Consider the following 18758-nt stretch of genomic DNA (forward strand, 5'->3'; position numbering starts at 1 on the left):
GGAGTGGGCGGGGCGCGTGGGGCAGCTCCCGCGCAGGCGCGGTGAGGTCTGTCTGACCGACCTTCAGGAGGATCGGTATCACCATGTTTCCCCCGGCGGGCCTCGCAGGGCTGTTGGCCTGGGCCGTGCAGCCACAAAGGTATGACAGCTCGCGGTGGGAACGGGAGGGTTGCGACGGATGGAGGGGCTCAGGCAGGGGGCAGGGGAAGCGGGTGGAGGCGAGTGGGACGGACGCAGAGGCCCCGGAGCCCGGGCTGCAGGAAGCGCTCGGAACCGGGAAGGGCGCGCCACGTCTCCAGAGGCGGGCTGGGGCGGGGTGAGGGCCACGAGGATTGCTCATCTGGGACCTCAAGAGTGGGGCCTTGGGCCCAGTTAATTTCAGGGCAGTCTTGGATCCCCTCAGCTACTAAATAAATGCTTAGGGAGCCTCTGCTGCGCGCCAGGCGGCGAGCCTCTGGGAGGCCTTACCCGGGCCCTCAAAGTGGGAGAGGGGAGGGCCCCAGGGAAGGTCCAGCGGAAGGTTAAGGTGTGCTTTTTGTCCTTGACGCCTTTTGAAACTCTCCGGTGCAGAGCGCAGTAACGCACAACGCGAACTAAGCGGCGACCTTGCAGCAGGCGCTTTGCTGGGCCCAAGTGTATAAAATAAGTGTCCTTGTGGGTTGCAAAGGGGACCTTAAATATCTGTTAGCGAGGAAGCGGAAGAGACCTTACACTATCTCGAAACCGTTGTGCTGCTGAATCAGTAACCCTGCAAGGTTATGACATCGTCCCAGTGCCCCGAGGAGGAGATAGATGGACTTCTATGCGTCATCTGTTCACTGCCATGCAAGTTTTAGGGATTTTAAACATTGGTTTCCCCACACCCCCAGAAAAAGCATCTTAGAAGGCCTAGGAATAGGCAGACAAACATTGGTTTGTATGGTACCCTATAATAGGATGAGATGTGTTGCAGCTAGACAGAGTCTGGAAGAATTTCAGATACAGTGCCAAAGGGTTAGCTATAGACTGTAGCACTTCCCCGGTTTTACAGTAAAGGAGAATTCTAAGGAGCCACCCCACTAAACTAGATTTTTGTACCTAATTTATGAGAAGGGACTATAAAGCATTAATTAACATAGGTATGTGTTCATTAAGCAAAACATTTATAACACTAAAAGATGTTCAGCTTAATGAAGTAATTAAATCCGATGTGAAAAACCTACATACAAATGTTGGTGGATTTGCCTTGGAATTCAGAGTTTCTTTCCCCTAATATTGAAAGATGATTCATGGGAAGTAAGAAGTCCCATTAGTTGGATTCTCACTGGTATAGGTTGTCCCATTTCTTAATCACTCAGCGCACATTTGTTGGGTGCTTGCCCTGCGCCAAGTTGGCACTGTGGAAAGTGCTAAAATGTGGTGAACAAATCGACATGATCCTGGTGAGCTTTGTGGGACAGTCCCTCACATGCAGTGGCGCTCTGCAAACATCAGCTGTCCTTCCTTAGATGGGAACATCTTGCTGTGCATTAATGTTATCTGTAAATATTTTTAGAACTTTAAGTTATCCAAGTTGATCTTTAAAAATGGACAGTTTCTGAAATGAGGACCAAATACATTACATAAAACTGTAAAAATACCTTTTAAAAAACCTGTAAGATCTTTTGAAGATCTTTTAGTAAAGAAGCATTTAAGCGCTTGCTGGGTCTGAGACAACTACTGCGTGGGGTGGGGCTTAAACTGGAACCTCAGTCAGCAAATAAATGTGGAAGTCCTGACCTTGCTCCCTTTGGAGTGTTGGTTTTAAATTGTTAGGTTATGAATAGTCATCAAACGTCAGTTTCCACCTTGAAGGCAGACTGTGTCCTCTTCCTTTTCATACATTGCATCACTCTGGGTGCCTGCTGGCCTTCCTGCCTCTTCTGCCTTTTCCCTTCCACTCCCTATAATTGCCTTTCAAATTCAGAAACTAAAGCCATCTTAATGTTTCACATGCCACAGAATTAATTTGGAAGGGAAATACATTATACTTTTGTCTTTGCAGAACCAGAAAGAGGCATTTCCTTGGTTGTGTTTTGGTTATTGAAAGCTTTCTAAAATGCAATTTGTTGTTATAGTTTTGGTTTCAAGGAGGTTTAGCATACCAACATTAACTAAACATTAGGCTTAATTACACTTACAGTGAAGTTGTTTTAATTGTTCAGGGTGTCAGTAAAATACCCTAAATTTTTGGAAATTAAACTTTTTTTAAAGTAGTATTTAAGAAAATGGAAATAAGAAATTTGGGGGTGGGAAAGAGTGATTTTTCTATCTCAAATCAGGGGGAAATACATTTCTATTTTCTAGTGTTCCACATTGTCTAAAATGGAACTATTTTATAATAGGAAACCAGTAGGCCGTAAGTTGAACTATGGACACTGAAAAGGGAGAGAGGTTGCATTTCAGGGGAGAGAAGAGGCCATCGTCTGAGGCTGAGGTAGCAGATATTTACTTTTAAACGTAAGGCAGCAGCCTGTAGTGTACCTGATGGAATGGTGCCAAACTGTCCGGCTTTGAATCCTGACCACCACTCACCTGGCAGTGTGGCCTTGGGCAAGTTACTCAGTGTCTCTGTACCATTTCCCCATCTGTTAAGTGGGGGTAATGCTAGTACCCCATTCATTGGATTGGTGTGAGGATTAAGTGAATCAGTATTTGTAAAGAACCAAGGACAGTGGGAAGAATGCTTGTGAGGATCCAGATGTATCAGTTGAAAAATGAAAACGAATGTATACATACACGTTCTACATAAAACGTAATGTGAGAAGGTTAGAAGCCTAACAAGACTGAATTGTGTGTCATGGTTGGTGATAAAGTTCTGGGGAGTCACTTGGTGGAGAGGCCAGGGTCAGACTTTCACCCAGGCATTCAGTGTTAGAATTAGACATACTTCATAATTTTCTTTTCCTTAGGAATTAGTGGATGCTGCTTCTTCCTTAATTTTTATATTATTCAGCATTATACACTCCTTAAAATTCATTCAAGCTGTCTGTAATTTCTTTGAATGATACATAGTTCACCCACGAACCTGCTGTGTGATCATAGTAGATCATGGTAGTCCGCCATCTATCTGTGCAACTTGCCCTCTGCTGTATTTGACGTGTTTCTAGTTTCTCAGATAATCTCCCGAGAATTTTTCAGGATGTGATGCCATTTTCCAGAACACAAAACTGACACAGAAAGAACTTCCTTTATCTTCTCATTTGCAAAAGCTGTATATTCAGTAGAGCAGTCTGTCGCTAGAGAGAGTTCAGATCAGCTCGTGGTTATTTTTCACTCAAATTGTACTTAAAAAATAACTTTGTGACACAGATAGACATGTTTAGAATTAAATGAAGTCTAAACATGAGAGTACTTCAAAATTGGGGAAATTAGGGTGTGTGCACAGCAGAAAGAATCACAAAAGATCCTGTATCTTCCTGCATACCTCTCACTTGGGATACGTGTGGAGACCCGAACATTCTGTGTTCATCCAGATATGGCATGCAGTTCAGATTTTGTTCCATATGACGTGCTCTGACTAGAAACCTGTGTCAGTTAAATTGGAGTGCATGCCTAAGACCATACTGTCCCAGTGTCACTCTTTTTTTTTTTTTTTTGCGGTACGCGGGCCTCTCACTGCTGTGGCCTCTCCCGTTGCAGAGCACAGGCTCCGCACACGCAGGCTTAGCGGCCATGGCTCACAGGCGCAGCCGCTCCTCTACATGTGGGATCTTCCTGGACCGGGGCACGAACCCGTGTCCCCTACATCGGCAGGCGGACTCTCAACCACTGCGCCACCAGGGAAGCCCCCAGTGCCACTCTTTATAGTCTCTAAATTTAGAATGTCTGGGTAAAAAAGTTACTCCAAAAAAAGAAAATCATCCCAAAATATTACTTTTCAAGTGCCATGATGAAAAAATGTTCATGGGATGGTCATTATGTCGATAAGTCTGCCCTCTGAACTAGCAGAGCTTGTCAGTGTTTGACTGCTTTTATCTTTGCCTTTGGGGGATCCACTATTAAAACCAAACCTAGGGCTTCCCTGGTGGCACAGTGGTTGAGAGTCTGCCTGCCGATGCAGGAGACGCGGGTTCGTGCCCCGGTCCGGGAGGATCCCACATGCCGCAGAGCGGCTAGACCCTTGAGCCATGGCCGCTGGGCCTGCACGTCCGGAGCCTGTGCTCCGCAGCGGGAGAGGCCACGACAGTGGGAGGCCCGTATACCGCAAAAAAAAAAAAAAAAAAAAAAAAAACCAAACCTAATGTTTTCCAGGTAGTCTCCTTCCTCTTATTTTCTTTATTTTTCTTTGTCCATGGCTGAGTAATACCAGTAGTAAGTTACATAAGTCAAGAGATTTTTTACAAATAACTGTTCTGGTTATGAACTTTCAGACTTACTTTTTGCATATAAACACATAGAATCACAAAAATGGCATCATATCTTATAGCCTGCATTTTTAAGTTATTATAGGCTTTTTTTAGTCTGTTTTTTAGTACAGTTTTAGATTTATAGAAAAAATGAGTAGCACAGAGTTGCATATACCCACACCCCACTCTGGACATTTTCCCCAGTCATCAACATCTTGCATTAGTGGGGAGTGTATACTACGATTAATGAACCCGTGTTGATGCATTATTAACTAAGGTACATAGTTTCATTAAGGACACTCATTTTGTTGTATACTTATGTGGGTTTTGACAAATGCATAGTGACATGTGTCTTCCATTACAATATCATGCAGAATAGTTTCACTGCCCTAAAAATCTCTCCCTAAAATCCTGGCAACCACTGATATTTTTATTGTTGCTATAGTTTTGTCAGTTCTGGAATGTCTTATAATTGGAATCATACAGTATGTAGCCTTTTCAGACTGGTTTCTTTCACTTAGCGATATGCAATTAAGGTTCCTCCATGTCTTTTTGTGGCTTGATGGCTCATTTATTTTTATTGCTTAATACTGCTCCAACTGTATGGATGCACCTGTCTGCTTATCCATTCATTCATGTATTGAAGGACATCTTGATTCCTTCCAGTTTTTGGCAGTCATGAATAAAGCTGCTATAGGAATGTGAATGCAGGTTGTCATGTAGATATAAGTTTTCAGCTCAATTGGGTAGGTATCTAGGGGTATGATTGCTGAATCATATGTTTAAACTATGTTTAGATTTGTACGAAGCTGCCAAACCATCTTCCAAAGTAGCCATACCATTTTGTATAACCACTGGTGATCAGTGAGCGTTCCTGTTACCCCACATCCTTGCCGTCATTGGTATTGTCAGTTTTTTTTTTTTTTTTAATTTTAGCCATTCTTTGGGATTTTCTATGTAGTTGATCATGTCATCTATGAACAAAGACAGCTTTATTTCTTCCCTCCCAACCTGTATACGTGTTGTTTCCCTTTTTGTCTTATTGCATTAATTAGGACTTCAGTACAGTGTTGAGTAGGGGTGGTGAGACAGGGCATCCTTGTCTTGTTCCCAGTCTTAGGGGGAAAGCTCTTAGTTTCTAACCATTAAACCTTAGGGGTTTTTTTTTGTGGATGTTCTTTATCAGGTTGAGGAAGTTCTCCTCTATTCCTAATTTGCTGAGAGGTTTTTAATCATGAATCGGCATTTGATTTTGTCAGATCCTTTTTCTGCATCTATTGATGATATAATTTTTCTTCTTTAGTGGGTTGATGTGGTGGATTATATATTTGAATTTCGAATGATGAACCAGCCTCACATACCTGGAATAAATCCCACTTGGTCGTAGTGTATAACTGTTTTTAATACATGGTTAGATTGCATTTGCTAATATTTTGTTGAGGATTTTTGCATCTAGGTTCATGAGAGATATTGTTCTCTAAATTTCATTTCTTATATAAGGTCTTTATCTGGTTTTAGTATTAGGGTTATGCTGGCCTTATAGAATGAGGATGTATTCCCCCTGCTTCTCGTTCTGATTCTCTTTCTTTTTCTTTTTAATTTTATTTTTTTTGGCAGCAACTACCATGTCTACTGATAGTTACAGATCTGTCTCAAATCTCAATACCTCATATGTTTCCCAGACCTGGTTAACATTTCCACTTAGTTGCATGGTTTTTTAAACTACATCGCATTCAAAATTCATTATCTCCAGGGAGATCTCCCCCACCCAGTTTTTCTCTCTTGGTTAAATGACAACACTGTTCATTTAGGTCATTAAATTAGAAACCTTTCGGTCAGCTTGCTCTCACATCTGGTCTCCTGTTGCTTTGCCAACCTCTCAGTCCAGGTGCTTGCCTTCTCTTGTCTGGAAGCCCCTTATTTGGCCTCCATGTCATCAACATTTGGTATAATTTTGTGCTTTTCACTGCTATCCGAGATACCTTACTGAAAAACTAAACTGATTTGTGGGCTTAGAAACATTCATCATTTTCCCAGTACCTATAAAATAATATTTATACTTATTAACCCAAGCTATGTCTCCAGCTTCAAAACTACATCCAGTTCCTAGGAATGCCCTCCTTAGGCCCTCCTTCTTTATGCACAAATGTATCGATTCTTTATTTCTCCCATGGAGCTTTCCAGGCCAACACAGGTACTTTATGGACTTAAGAGCTACAAGATAATATATATTCAGTAACATGTCTTCACCAGTAAGAGGAGGATCCTCTCGTAATTTATCTTTCACCAACATTACTTTTAAGTCATATCATTTTGACTTTAATGCATCAGCACTTTAAAAGACTGTAGAAAATACTTCATGTAAATTTCATGTAAATCTAAATTTGCATAAATCTTGTTTATGAGATAGTAGTATGCTTGTAGTCAGAGACCACGTCCTGGAGCAGAGTAGCTGCTCAGTAAAGAGCTTACTGAATTGAGTTGAAAAAGTTAAGAATCAGTTTAAATAAACTGTACTTTGACACATGTGGTCATGTTAGAATGTGTAGTTGACCCTAAGGGTTATTTGAAAAGGTTTCGGTGAACTGAGGAAGTCAGGGACAATATAGGCAAAGGCATAGGGGTGGGAATAGAGCATGTGTGAATGCCATTGTGACTTCAGTGGAAGCTTTGTGTTAGATCAAATGGAATGAGATGTTTTTTGGGGGGGGCCTCTCACTGTTGTGACCTCTCCCGTTGCGGAGCACAGGCTCCGGATGCGCAGGCTCAGCGGCCATGGTTCATGGGCTCAGCCACTCCGCAGCATGTGGGATCTTCCTGCACCGGGGCACGAACCTGTGTCCCCTGCATCAGCAGGCGGACTCTCAACCACTGCGCCACCAGGGAAGCCCTAGAATGAGATCTTTGATGATATAAGGTTTGGTATCAGTATTGAGGAATTTATGTATACACACACACACACACAAGCACACACGTACACACACATTCAGAGTCTTATAGATCATTTCTTTATGGGATACTCTTTAAATCAGTTTATCAACTTTGAAAGTTTTTCTTTGAGCTGTTTTTCAAAAAACTAAAATGTTTTTTACCACCTTTATTCTTAGGATCCAAGTTCGAAATATGGCAACCTTGAAAGATAGTAAGTACTTTATCACAATATGTGAATTAAGAAAAACTAAATTTTGACAAATAAAAATGTGCTGCTTTAGCCCATTTACGTATTTGGTCAGAATGGACACAGTGAATCTATGTCATCTGTGTATGGCATTGAACTTGTTTTGGAAAAGACCCATGTGAGGTGACACATGGTTGTTGATTCTGTTGTTTGTAGAATGATAATGATATAACTAGAAAAAAGTACTGTGTGTGTGTATAAAATGTTATGGAATATGTGGCTAAAGGCCATTTTCAGTACCATTTAGTGTTTTAAATACATAATTTATTGATACTATTATGTTGCCGTTTTGCTTGTCCTCTCCAGGTAGCACAAGGTCTGAGTTATTGGTACTCTAACATTAAGCCTAGTTTAGCAGCTTCTATTAATTGAAGGTCTAACTGCTAATTATTCTACCTTGAAGTTTAGGAAAATATTTCGATAAATTCACAAATGAAGTGGTAACTCCTTTGCACTTCTATTTCTCAGTTACCAGGCGACTAAAATCAATCAAAAACATCCAGAAAATTACCAAGTCTATGAAAATGGTAGCAGCAGCGAAATATGCCCGAGCGGAGAGGGAGCTGAAACCAGCCCGAGTGTATGGAATAGGATCCTTGGGTAAGAGTAGAGTACAGTCACAAATTACGAAGTACCGTTTAACCTAGAGATCACTGCTCATGACTCATCTGTCCTGAGTACTTCCAGGCCCCCATCTATCACAGCAGCCCTGTGCGGGTGGGGACCGTCAGAGCTCCAGCTTTGCAGATAGGAAAAACTGAAGCCCAGTGCAATCATAACTACATCTCTGTGACTTGGCATCTGAGCCTCTCTATTTGTTAACCACTGTATGTGATCATGTTCACTTTTAAGATATTCTGAAAATTTTCCTAGATTATTAAATATACCATCAAAAGAACTTGGAAGTTTAGTGCATTAGACTCAAATGCTTGATTTCTTCCTGTTACACTGTGACGTGATCTTTTAGGACTGCACGGTGGGGAGGGGGTGCCCTGCAGTGGAAGGTGACTGAGTAGTCTTGGAAATGACTCTGAGTACATGAGCGGAATGTTTAAACATCAACTGTAAAGAGGGAGAAATTTGCTTATTTCCAAATTGAAGAAAAGATGTATCTGTATCATCTGTGTGTTAATACCTCTATGTATTCCATATAAATTACCTTGTGCAGTAGTTTTCTTGTGCTCTTCATATTTTTTAAGCATGCATTTATAGCATGCTTTTTTTAATCAGTGTTTTTTTTTTGGCTGCATTGGGTCTTCGTTGCTGCGCGCGGGCTTCTAATTGCAGTGGCTTCTCTTGTTGGGAAGCACGGGCTCTAAGCACGCAGGCTTCAGTAGTTGCGGCACGCAGACTCAGTAGTTGTGGCTCGCAGGCTCTAGAGCGCAGGCTAGAGGCACACGGGCTTCGTTGCTCCATGGCATGTGGGATCTTCCTGGACCAGGGCTCAAATCTGTGTCCCCGTGCGTTGGCAGGCAGATTCTTAACCACTGCACTACCAGGGAAGTCCAATCCGATTTTTATATATAAATTTATTTATTTTATTTATGTTTATTTTTGGCTGCGTTGGGTCTTTGTTGCTGCACATGGGCTTTCTCTAGTTGCGGCGAGCAGGGGCTACTCTTTGTTGCAGTGTGCGGGCTTCTCATTGCGGTGGCTTCTCTTGTTGTGGAGCACGGGCTCTAGGCGCGTGGGCTTCAGTAGTTGTGGCTCACAGGCTCTAGAGTGCAAGCTCAGTAGTTGTGGCACACGGGCTTAGTTGCTCCGTAGCATGTGGGATCTTCCCGAACCAGGGCTCAAACCCATGTCCCCTGCATTGGCAGGCAGATTCTTAACCACTGTGCCACCAGGGAAGCCCTAGCATGCTTTTTTAAGCATGCTCTAAAGAAACTTTTGTATGAGAAAACGATAGGGCACTAGGCTTCAGTGGAAATGGCTCCTTGCTTTAAAAATGCCATATTTAGGGAATTTCCTGGCGGTCCAGTGGTTAGGACTTGGCACTCTTACTGCCAGGGTTCGGGTTAGATCCCTGGTTGGGGAACTAAGATCCTGCAGGCTGTGTGGTGCAGCCAAAAAAACCCAGCCATATTCGCTTTTCCTAGGAGGCATAACGGAGACTTGCTAGGTTAGGGTTAGCAGTCATTAACAGCCCCAGCCGTTTTCTCTCCTGAGTCCTGTTCTCTAACCAGCATAATACTGAGCACCTAGTTAGCGGCCCAGTAGAGGTTGATAAATTACTCTAGCCTATTTCTATGAAAAGGTGAAAGTCATTCACTGTTCACCTTTCATGCTGAAATGAATAAGTGTAATAAATGTTTCCCCTCAAAACTCTGTAACCACAAAACTATCAAATAAGGAAATTGGCTCAGATATCTAATTATAATATTTGTGGTGTAATATTAAAAACTCAAGTCAAGGCTGCCATTCAGCTACTCAGTCCTTCAAACTAAAAAAATACTAACTGCTAGATATTAAATGGCTAATCATTTAAAATATTTAAGAACTTTAAATAGACATTTTATGCTGTACAATATGAAACATAAAAAGAGACTGAAAAGGAATATTTTCTCCACTTCCATAAAATTTGGAGTTGAGTATTCTCTCTGCTTTTTATGGAGGGTCCTCAGGTATTGAAATTTGAGAATCACTGCTCTATACTGAAAAAGGCAATAGCAGGAATTTTGTTGAAGTGGGGAATGTGGCAGCCGTGAAGATGCACTTTGTAACTAGAGTGAGCACAGCTGCTGAATCGTCCTGTGTTTTTGCACCTAAGCCATGCTTCCCACGGGCTGCTCCTGACCAGCACCTGAGCACAGGTGGGATACTCAGGTAGGCGTGTTCTTGGGAGACTTGGGGCTCCCTGGCAGCCTCGCTGAACTTTCCCTCAACTGTGCAGCGGTCCAGGAAGCTGCCACCCCACCTTTCTTCCCACTGGTCAGACTGGCATCCTGGTGTGATGGCTATTCTGACCTCCTTCCTATTTTCTCTCACAGGCATTTCCCCAGTAAACTCCATGTATATTTTATCTTATTTAAACACCTCTTGCCTTCTGCTTCTTGGAAGACCAACAATGTGAGGTTGTTAGTAATACCAAAAATAGGGACTTCCCTGGCAGTCCAGTGGTTAGGATTCCGCGCTTCCACTGCAGGGGACACGGATTTGATCCCTGGTCCCGCAAGCCACGCAGCCCAGCAAAAATAAATAAATAAAAAATAAAATGGCATCCATCATTTTAATGTCAACAGTTTTCATAAAAGCTTGCTATGTAGATTATATGAGCATTTCAGTAAATATTTGTTTTCTGCTTTTTTGGTTGTACACTGAAGATCTGTGTTCTTTAGAAATTTGGCAAGTCTAGAGAAGTTGGTACTTCTATAAGTCTGGCCTTTTTACAAGTTCTTCAATTGTGCTAGCGATTTCTTTTAGTCAGTACTTTTTGGCCCTTAGGAACCTTTGTCTTAATAGAGATTTAAACCTTTATGGTTTTCAGCCTGATCGTAAATGAAATAAGTGCACAGACACTTGATTATATTGAGGCATCATTTTTTAAATTAGGGATTATTGCTGTATTTAGTGTAATTACACATACTTTTTTTTTTTTTAGCTCTATATGAAAAGGCTGATATTAAGGTGCCTGAAGACAAGAAGAAACATCTCCTTATCGGTGTGTCCTCAGACAGAGGGCTTTGTGGTGCTATTCATTCCTCGATTGCTAAACACTTAAAGAGTGAGGCGACCAATCTCACAGCAGCTGGGAAAGAAGTTAAGATTGTTGGAGTTGGTGATAAAATCAGGAGTATACTTCACAGGTAATTTAAGTGTATACTGTTTATGTTTAAAAGGCTGCAAGAATGAATACAGGGAAGTTTCTTTGATAGTTTATTTAAGCAAGGTGTCTTTTTTTGATTACCATTTTATACACAGAGGTTTTGTTTTGTTTTGAATTTTTTTCCAGAATATAGTAGAATGGATAGATTTCCCCTGTTTTCTATTTATCTTTTGTTTTTCCTTCTTCCAGACCATAACTGGAATACAGTAGGAATATCAGAAGCTATGGGTTTTTGTTTTGGGGGGCGTTTTTCTGTTTTTTTTAATGAGGACCCTAAGGAGCTCTCACAGCCTGGAAGTGCCAGAAATGAATGACAGCTGATTAGGACTGGAAAGAGAGAAGTAAAAGCAGAGAGAAATGCAAGACAAGAAAGGCCTGGTGTTAGTCCTTAGTTCTTGGCGGGTGCTGAAGGAAAGGGATAATCACGATAATTAGGGGCACCTTAATTCAGTGAACACCCCCTGTCCCCCTCAAAAAAGCTTGATCCATAGTGAGAGTGTTTTTTCCTTGTTCTCTGTTCTTTCAGCAGAAGTATTCTGTTAAACTATTTTATGTGACCTCTTCATTTTCTTGTAGGACTCATTCTAACCAGTTTTTGGTGACATTCAAAGAAGTGGGGAGAAGGCCCCCTACCTTTGGGGATGCGTCGGTCATTGCCCTTGAACTGTTAAATTCTGGATATGAATTTGATGAAGGGTCTATCATCTTTAACAGATTCAGGCAAGAAAAATGTTGAAATGCAAGCTTTTTTATGTTTTATGTTCATTATACTTTTGGAATTTACATTTGCTTTTGCCGTTTCTAGGTCTGTCATCTCCTACAAGACAGAAGAAAGGCCCATCTTTTCCCTTGGTACCATTGCAAGTGCTGGTAAGTAGGTTTTGTATGACAAGTATTTTTCCTATAGAAAGGAGAGATTTGTACATTTAGGAAAACAGTGATTATCAGGGTGGCTTTTTTTCAGCAGTAACGAAAATGATGTTGGGCTCTTTCTATCACCGTCTATTAGTGGCTTCCGTGAAATCATAAACATTCATTGTTTGACAACTCTTACTGCATTCTTTCATTAATTTAATAAATAAATAAATATCCATTGAAGGCCATCATTAGATATGATTTCTGTCCTTGGAGATTGAAGAACTTAGCTAGAATGATGTATTGGCTTTGCAATCTGTGTGTGGGAGCCCTCCCTAACCACAAAACAGACGCTCTAGAATAGAGATTTGAACACTATTCACAACTAATATATGTTGAACAACTCAGTTCTCTTGTTTTGCTATTTAAACAAAGTGATCATTGCTCAGTGATGCATCCTGGAAATAACTCAGGAACTGATTTTATTTTCCCTTTCTGTATATTAGACTTCTCCTGTTCTAGGTGTATAACTTTTATATTTTTAAAAAATAAATCTATTTATTTATTTTTTGGCTGCGTTGGGTCTTCATTGCTGCGAGTGGGCTTTCTCTAGTTGAGGCAGGCAGCAGCTACACTTTGTTGCAGTGCACAGGCTTCTCATTGCGGTGGCTTCTCTTGTTGTGGAGCACGGTCTCTAGGCGCACAGGTTTCAGTAGTTGCGGTGCATGGGCTCAGTAGCTGTGGCTTATGGGCTCTAGAGTGCAGGCTCAGTAGTTGTGGCGCACGGGCTTAGTTGCTCCGCGGCATGTGGGATCTTCCCGGACCAGGGCTCGAACCCGTGTCCCCTGCCTTGGCAGGTGGATTCTTAACCACTGCGCCACCAGGGAAGTCCCTATAACTTTTACATTTTAATGTCTTAGAAATTAGGATGCTTCTACTAGTCAGTGGCTTGTCATTTTTAATTGGCTATGTTTTCTTTCTTCATGGTACATAAAATAGGAGTTACAATCCACCGCATCTTAAATTTGATGAAATCCAGTACTGTCTTAGCACTTTACACTAATGAATGAATTTTGAAGTCTGCTGCTACGTTTCCACTGCCTAATTACTAAAATGCACAGCAGCCTCTTAACTCTTCCTCTCTTCCACATTCTCAGAAAAGCTTTCCCTTCCTTATTTTCCTGACAGATTTCCCCAATAATCTTATACACAGATTTCCCCAATAATCAAATGGCTGAAATGGGATTTTTATATTACACTATACGAGTCTCAGTTCTTTCCTTAATTTATTAAAAAACGCAGTCACTGACTGTTGGGTGGCTTCGTGCCCAGCACGCTGCTAGAGACCGTCCAAAGGATTTGTATCCGTGAAGTGTGGTGCTGTTACTTTAAATGTGGACTTCTTAAGTTTTATGAAGTTAAGCATTTGAAGTAGAATATCAAATGCTTTGTTTACACATCATATTTTGCTGAAAATCTATTATCTATAGTATGCAAATAGATGAAGCTTTTAGAACTGAATCCTTTAACCAATCTTACATTGACTTCTCTGTAATTGTAAAGAGTTTTTATACTAGGAAGCTGTCTTGATTAAATCAGTCTTTGTGCAGTATCGCTTCAGAGAAATCCATGGCTTGTTTTAACAGAGAGCATGAGTATATATGATGATATTGACGCTGACGTGCTGCAGAATTACCAAGAGTACAGCCTGGCCAACATCATCTACTACTCTCTGAAGGAATCCACCACGAGTGAGCAGAGTGCCAGGATGACGGCCATGGACAATGCCAGCAAGAATGCTTGTAAGCGCTGAGCATGTTCCTGAGACAGTTCCCTTGTGGAAAGCAGCATGAAGACCCTCACGTCAAAAGGCATTAGCGATTCTGGAAGTGGACCAGGAAGCAGGAGAGCTGGGGTCTAGTCCTGGGCTCTGCCACCGATTCTGTGAGGATAGAAAAATTATATTCTCTGCCTTAAAGGAAGTAATATCTTACTTGGTACGCAGTAAGTGTGCAGGTACTTTGAAAAGGTATCTCGTGGAAGAAACAAAAATACCTTCATAAAATTTTTTGAGTGGCCAGTTTGGGTACCCAAAAGGAAACAGAATCTTATTTTTGAATTCAGCAATACACGTCTATAAATGACTTAGTGAAAAAGGTATTCTTTTCCAGGTTTAGATCTTGTTGTCTAATCTTTTGTTCTGTTTGTAGCTGAAATGATTGACAAATTGACTTTGACGTTCAATCGCACCCGCCAAGCTGTCATCACCAAGGAGCTGATAGAAATCATCTCTGGTGCTGCGGCTCTGTAAGTAACCGTGCGTCGCCCTCAGACTCTGTGTCTCATCTGTGCCTGCTAGTTTAACCTTTGCATGTTTAAGTTTTCCGTTTTGTTTTGTCTGTTAAAGATGAAATGATCCATTGCTTATCTTGTTTCCTTAATCGTAGAACATCAAGTTTGATGAAAATGAGATCTCTGGTGTATTTTGATTGTTTCAGCTGAAATATTCAGGCTTAGTTTCTTCTTTTTAGAAATTAGTATATTGCTAGCTTTCACTTTCTTCAAGTTTTAGGAATAAGGATGTGAATTAATTCAGTATCATTTATAAAATCTGTCTTTGAAACTTAAAATATTATAAATCAGGCTTTCTGAGTTACAGGACTGGTTTGGGCTTTGGTTTTATATAAATCTGCAGATCATTGAATGGTGGTAGGGTCCAGGAATTTTAAAATTAAGTTTTCTGTATCAGTACTGTCTTATAGGAGTTCTTAAAATACCGCTTTCCTCAAGAAAATGTCTTGGTTGTCTAGCTAGATATGTTAATGTTTGTGAAACCATGGTTACGATAATGGGAATTGTTTTAAAAATTATTAAATTGAACACCCATTATATGCCTCATACAGTGCTAGGCACGGTGTTAAAGGATGTGATCCTTTCTTCCAAGGCATTTACGTGCTAATAGGATAAGAAAAAAATGCAGATAATTATGCTGAAAGATAAAATGTGTCGTAAGTTATCTTTGACTCATTCTCTCTCACCTCCTGCTAATTGGTCACCAAGTTCTGTAAATTTTACCTTCTAAATATCCCTTGACCCTTTCCCCTTTATGCCCTCTTCACGCAGATCCTTGTCATTTCTCTCCCAAATTAAAAAGTATATTTTTTGAGTGGCACATGTTTTTTTCCCTGAAATGCCATCCTTCCCCTGCACCCTTGATTGTACATCTCTGTTTATCCTTCCTAACGGAGCTGGGGTAATCCTTTCTTCCAGAAATCCCCCCTTCCTGGTTTGAGTGGGGCAGCCTCCTGTGCTTCCCTTCATCATAGCACTTACACTTTTTTACTAGGAATTGCCCTTTTGTTTGTCTACGTCCTTCTGCGGCTTGGGACAGGGAGTGTCTCATTCAGTCTTGTAGCCCCATCACCTGGCACATACTTCCTCAGTAAATATTTGTAGAGTGGATGAATGACGTGCCATGAATATATACATTTTTTAAAAAATTTATTTGTTTTTATTTTTGGCTGTGTTGGGTCTTTGTTGCTGTGCACAGGCTTTCTCTAGTTGCGGTGAGCGGAGGCTACTCTTCGTTGCGGTGCACGGGCTTCTCAGTGTCGTGGCTTCACTTGTTGTGGAATGTGGGCTCTAGAGTGCAGGCTCAGTAGTTGTGGCTCATGGGCTCTATAGCACAGGCTCAGTAGTGTGGTGCACGGGCTTAGTTGCTCCGCGGCATGTGGGCTCTTCCCAGGCCAAGGATCGAACCCCTGTCCCCTGCACTGGCAGGCGGATTCTTAACCATTGCGCCACCAGGGAAGCCCGCCATGAATATATTAAGACCTGGAAGTTCAGCAGAGAGAGAAGTAACATTTTATTGGGTATGTGAAAAAATGAATCCAGGTTTAAGAATCAGGGAAAGGTTTATCACTACGATGACATTTAAGTTGGTCCTTTTGTCTATGGAGGATAGAAATGGGCAGCATGCCAGAGACACAAATAAACTGGTTGAGACTGTTTTATAAGTGTTGGTTGGATCCAGCAGCCTTCCTTCTCTTATTTTGCTTTCAGGTGTGAGTTTAAGACTAATCCATCTCTCAGCCTGGTCTCTACTGCTCTCTTAACATCAGAGTCCAGTGCAGTGATGAGCGGCCCTGCCACTTACCAGCTTGATAGACGTGGTTACGATACTCTCCCTGCAACGCAGTTGTTTTCTATGACATGGGGGCTAATACAGGGATTAAATAAATGTATTATTCATGTCCTCCTTGCTGTACTTCCTACTGCTGGAGCCACGCGGACTTCTTCTTGGGTGGCGTGCATGCAGAGGCCTGGGGGAAAGTTTTGACTGCGCTCTGAAGGTCCGGGAGCTGTGAGATGTGGAGAGCCAGGCAAAGAGGAATGAATGCTCGGAATAGATGGAGGCTACAGCCTCTGCAGAATTGAGGACCAGGCTCTTTCTTGACTAGGAATGCGAGGACTTGGCTGAAAAGTAGCAAAGTCAGAGAAATGAGGAGAGGGATATTGGGACATGAAGACCAAGAATTTTAAAAAGAACTCAAATAACTGGAAATTGACTGGTTTTCACTTTCTAGAAAGGCAGCCTATATCCTTTATTGCAAGTTAGCTGTGCAGCCTGACTGTGGATTATTTATATGAATGGACTTGCATGCTCTGTAACCTCTCAGCTCTTCTGCTTAAAGGCTTTAATACAAACACATCTGGCTCTTTGGTAGTAATATAAAAGGCATGAATAAACCATAATATTTGAGGTACCAAATATTTAGTTGCTAGCCTAAAATTTTTTAATATATTGTACACTATTTATAGAAAAGTTGTGGTTTAAAGTATGCTTTCATAGTCCTGCCTACTTGCATGAACATGGTTTTATTGCTTCTAACCAGATTCAAGTCTATGACCTTTTATAACAATCATTGAATCTGTTTTAAGGGAATATTTTGGTAAGTATTTATGTGATATACTCAAGGTAGTGAGTGAGGAAGTGGGCTTTTTTAGTCAGAAATTGTAAATGATTAACCAGCATGGATTGTTTCTTGACCTGCTTGTTTTGTGTTTGTCTTTTTCTTCTAATATAATAACCCAGGAACTAATGAAATTCGAGTTTCATCCTCAGACAAGAGGTAAAGTGGTAATATTTCACGCACTCTCCCCTACCCCATCAGAAAAGAAACCCAGTCAGATAGAATTGAAGGTAATTCAGCAACAGTGAAACTGATTCCCTGAGAGATGAGATGGCCAGGCCATTAGAGCAGCAGCCAGCTTGTGGGAGTATGTGGGTGATGCTAGTGGGCTTTTTTTTTCTTCTTAGATATATTAAATAAACTGTAAGGATAAAGAATTAGCATTCTTGGGACCTCTCTGGTGGTCCAGTGGTTGGGACTCCATGCTTCCACTGCAGGGGACACGGGTTCGATCACTGGTCAGGGAACTAGGATCCCACGTGGCTCGTGGTGCGGCCAAAAAGAAAAAAAAAAGAAAAAAGAATTAGCATGCTTTTGAGTTATTAAATTCAGGCGGATGAGGAGCAGTGGTTCTCAAACTTCCTGGTCTCAGAACGCTTTGATATCTGACTTCACAGAGGATAGCTCAGTTCTCTCCATTTCTGTATTCATTCTGTTCTGATATTACACGTCACGTAGGCTCTGGAAAACTCCACCATGTGCACCTGAGAATGAGAATAAAATAGGCAAATAACATTGTTATAAAAATAGTTTTGGGGCCTCCCTGGTGGCGCAGTGGTTGGGAGTCCGCCTGCCGATGCAGGGGATACGGGTTCGTGCCCCGGTCTGGGAGGATCCCATATGCCGCGGAGCGGCTGGGCCCGTGAGCCATGGTCGCTGGGCCTGCGCATCCGGAGCCTGTGCTCCGCAGCGGGAGAGGCCACAACAGTGAGAGGCCCACATACCGCAAAAAGAAAAAAAAAAAAAAATAGTTTTGCCCTCACGGACCTCATGAAAGGGTCACCAGACCAAAATTTGAGAACCACTGGTGTAGAGTAGCATTTTATTATGTAGAGTCAGTTTTTAAAGTCCCACTGAAATATGTATTATCTCTTGACATCTTTATTTTTCAAAAAAACATTGTTTTTTATTTGTTCTGTACTTTTATTTTTCAGGTAAAGAAGATTGAGCCAGCTGATTTTGTTTTTAGCTTACTGCTGTCCTTGTCAGAAGAAATTGTTGGTCCACTGTTTAAATTAGTAAAGACAGCAAGATATTTGTAAATTATCTTACAATAAATGACTCACTGTAAGAAAATCACTGTCTTTTCTTATTATATGAGAACAGCAGTTCTCCAAATGAGATCTTAAAACACTTAAAAATATTAACATGCTACTTATTAAGAAGATAGTTGAAGAGGCTCCTCTGATTTTCTGGTTGCCTAACAGCCGTGGAAAGCCTGGCCTCCGTGGGATCAGAGTGGAAGAGGCACCAGGCCACAACCCCAGCCCAGGCACCTGAGCACCACACCTTCATAGAACAGCCAGCATGGGGAAGCAAACGCACTGTCCAGGTCATCT

At 41.5% G+C, this 18758-nt stretch overlaps 1 protein-coding gene across 3 annotated transcripts; it reads left to right on the plus strand.

The window, feature by feature from the left end:
* Positions 1 to 28: 28 nt before the first annotated feature.
* On the plus strand, positions 29 to 18495 carry ATP5F1C (ATP synthase F1 subunit gamma). Of its 3 annotated transcripts, XM_060097589.1 has the most exons (10): positions 29 to 139; positions 7475 to 7509; positions 8014 to 8145; positions 11147 to 11351; positions 11948 to 12091; positions 12177 to 12241; positions 13873 to 14028; positions 14437 to 14533; positions 17322 to 17358; positions 18354 to 18495. In XM_060097589.1, the coding sequence occupies exons 1-9, from the start codon at positions 84 to 86 to the stop codon at positions 17326 to 17328; spliced, it is 897 nt and encodes a 298-aa protein (XP_059953572.1). In that variant the 5' UTR covers positions 29 to 83; the 3' UTR covers positions 17329 to 17358; positions 18354 to 18495. The 3 variants fall into 3 exon arrangements, with proteins under 3 accessions (XP_059953572.1, XP_059953573.1, XP_059953574.1); XM_060097590.1 differs by lacking the exon at positions 17322 to 17358; XM_060097591.1 differs by lacking the exons at positions 17322 to 17358; positions 18354 to 18495 and having other exon boundaries at positions 14437 to 14537.
* The last annotated feature ends 263 nt before the right edge of the window (positions 18496 to 18758 follow it).

The sequence above is a fragment of the Mesoplodon densirostris genome, chromosome 4 (genome assembly GCF_025265405.1).
Source record: "Mesoplodon densirostris isolate mMesDen1 chromosome 4, mMesDen1 primary haplotype, whole genome shotgun sequence".
Taxonomy (NCBI): Eukaryota; Metazoa; Chordata; class Mammalia; order Artiodactyla; family Ziphiidae; genus Mesoplodon; species Mesoplodon densirostris.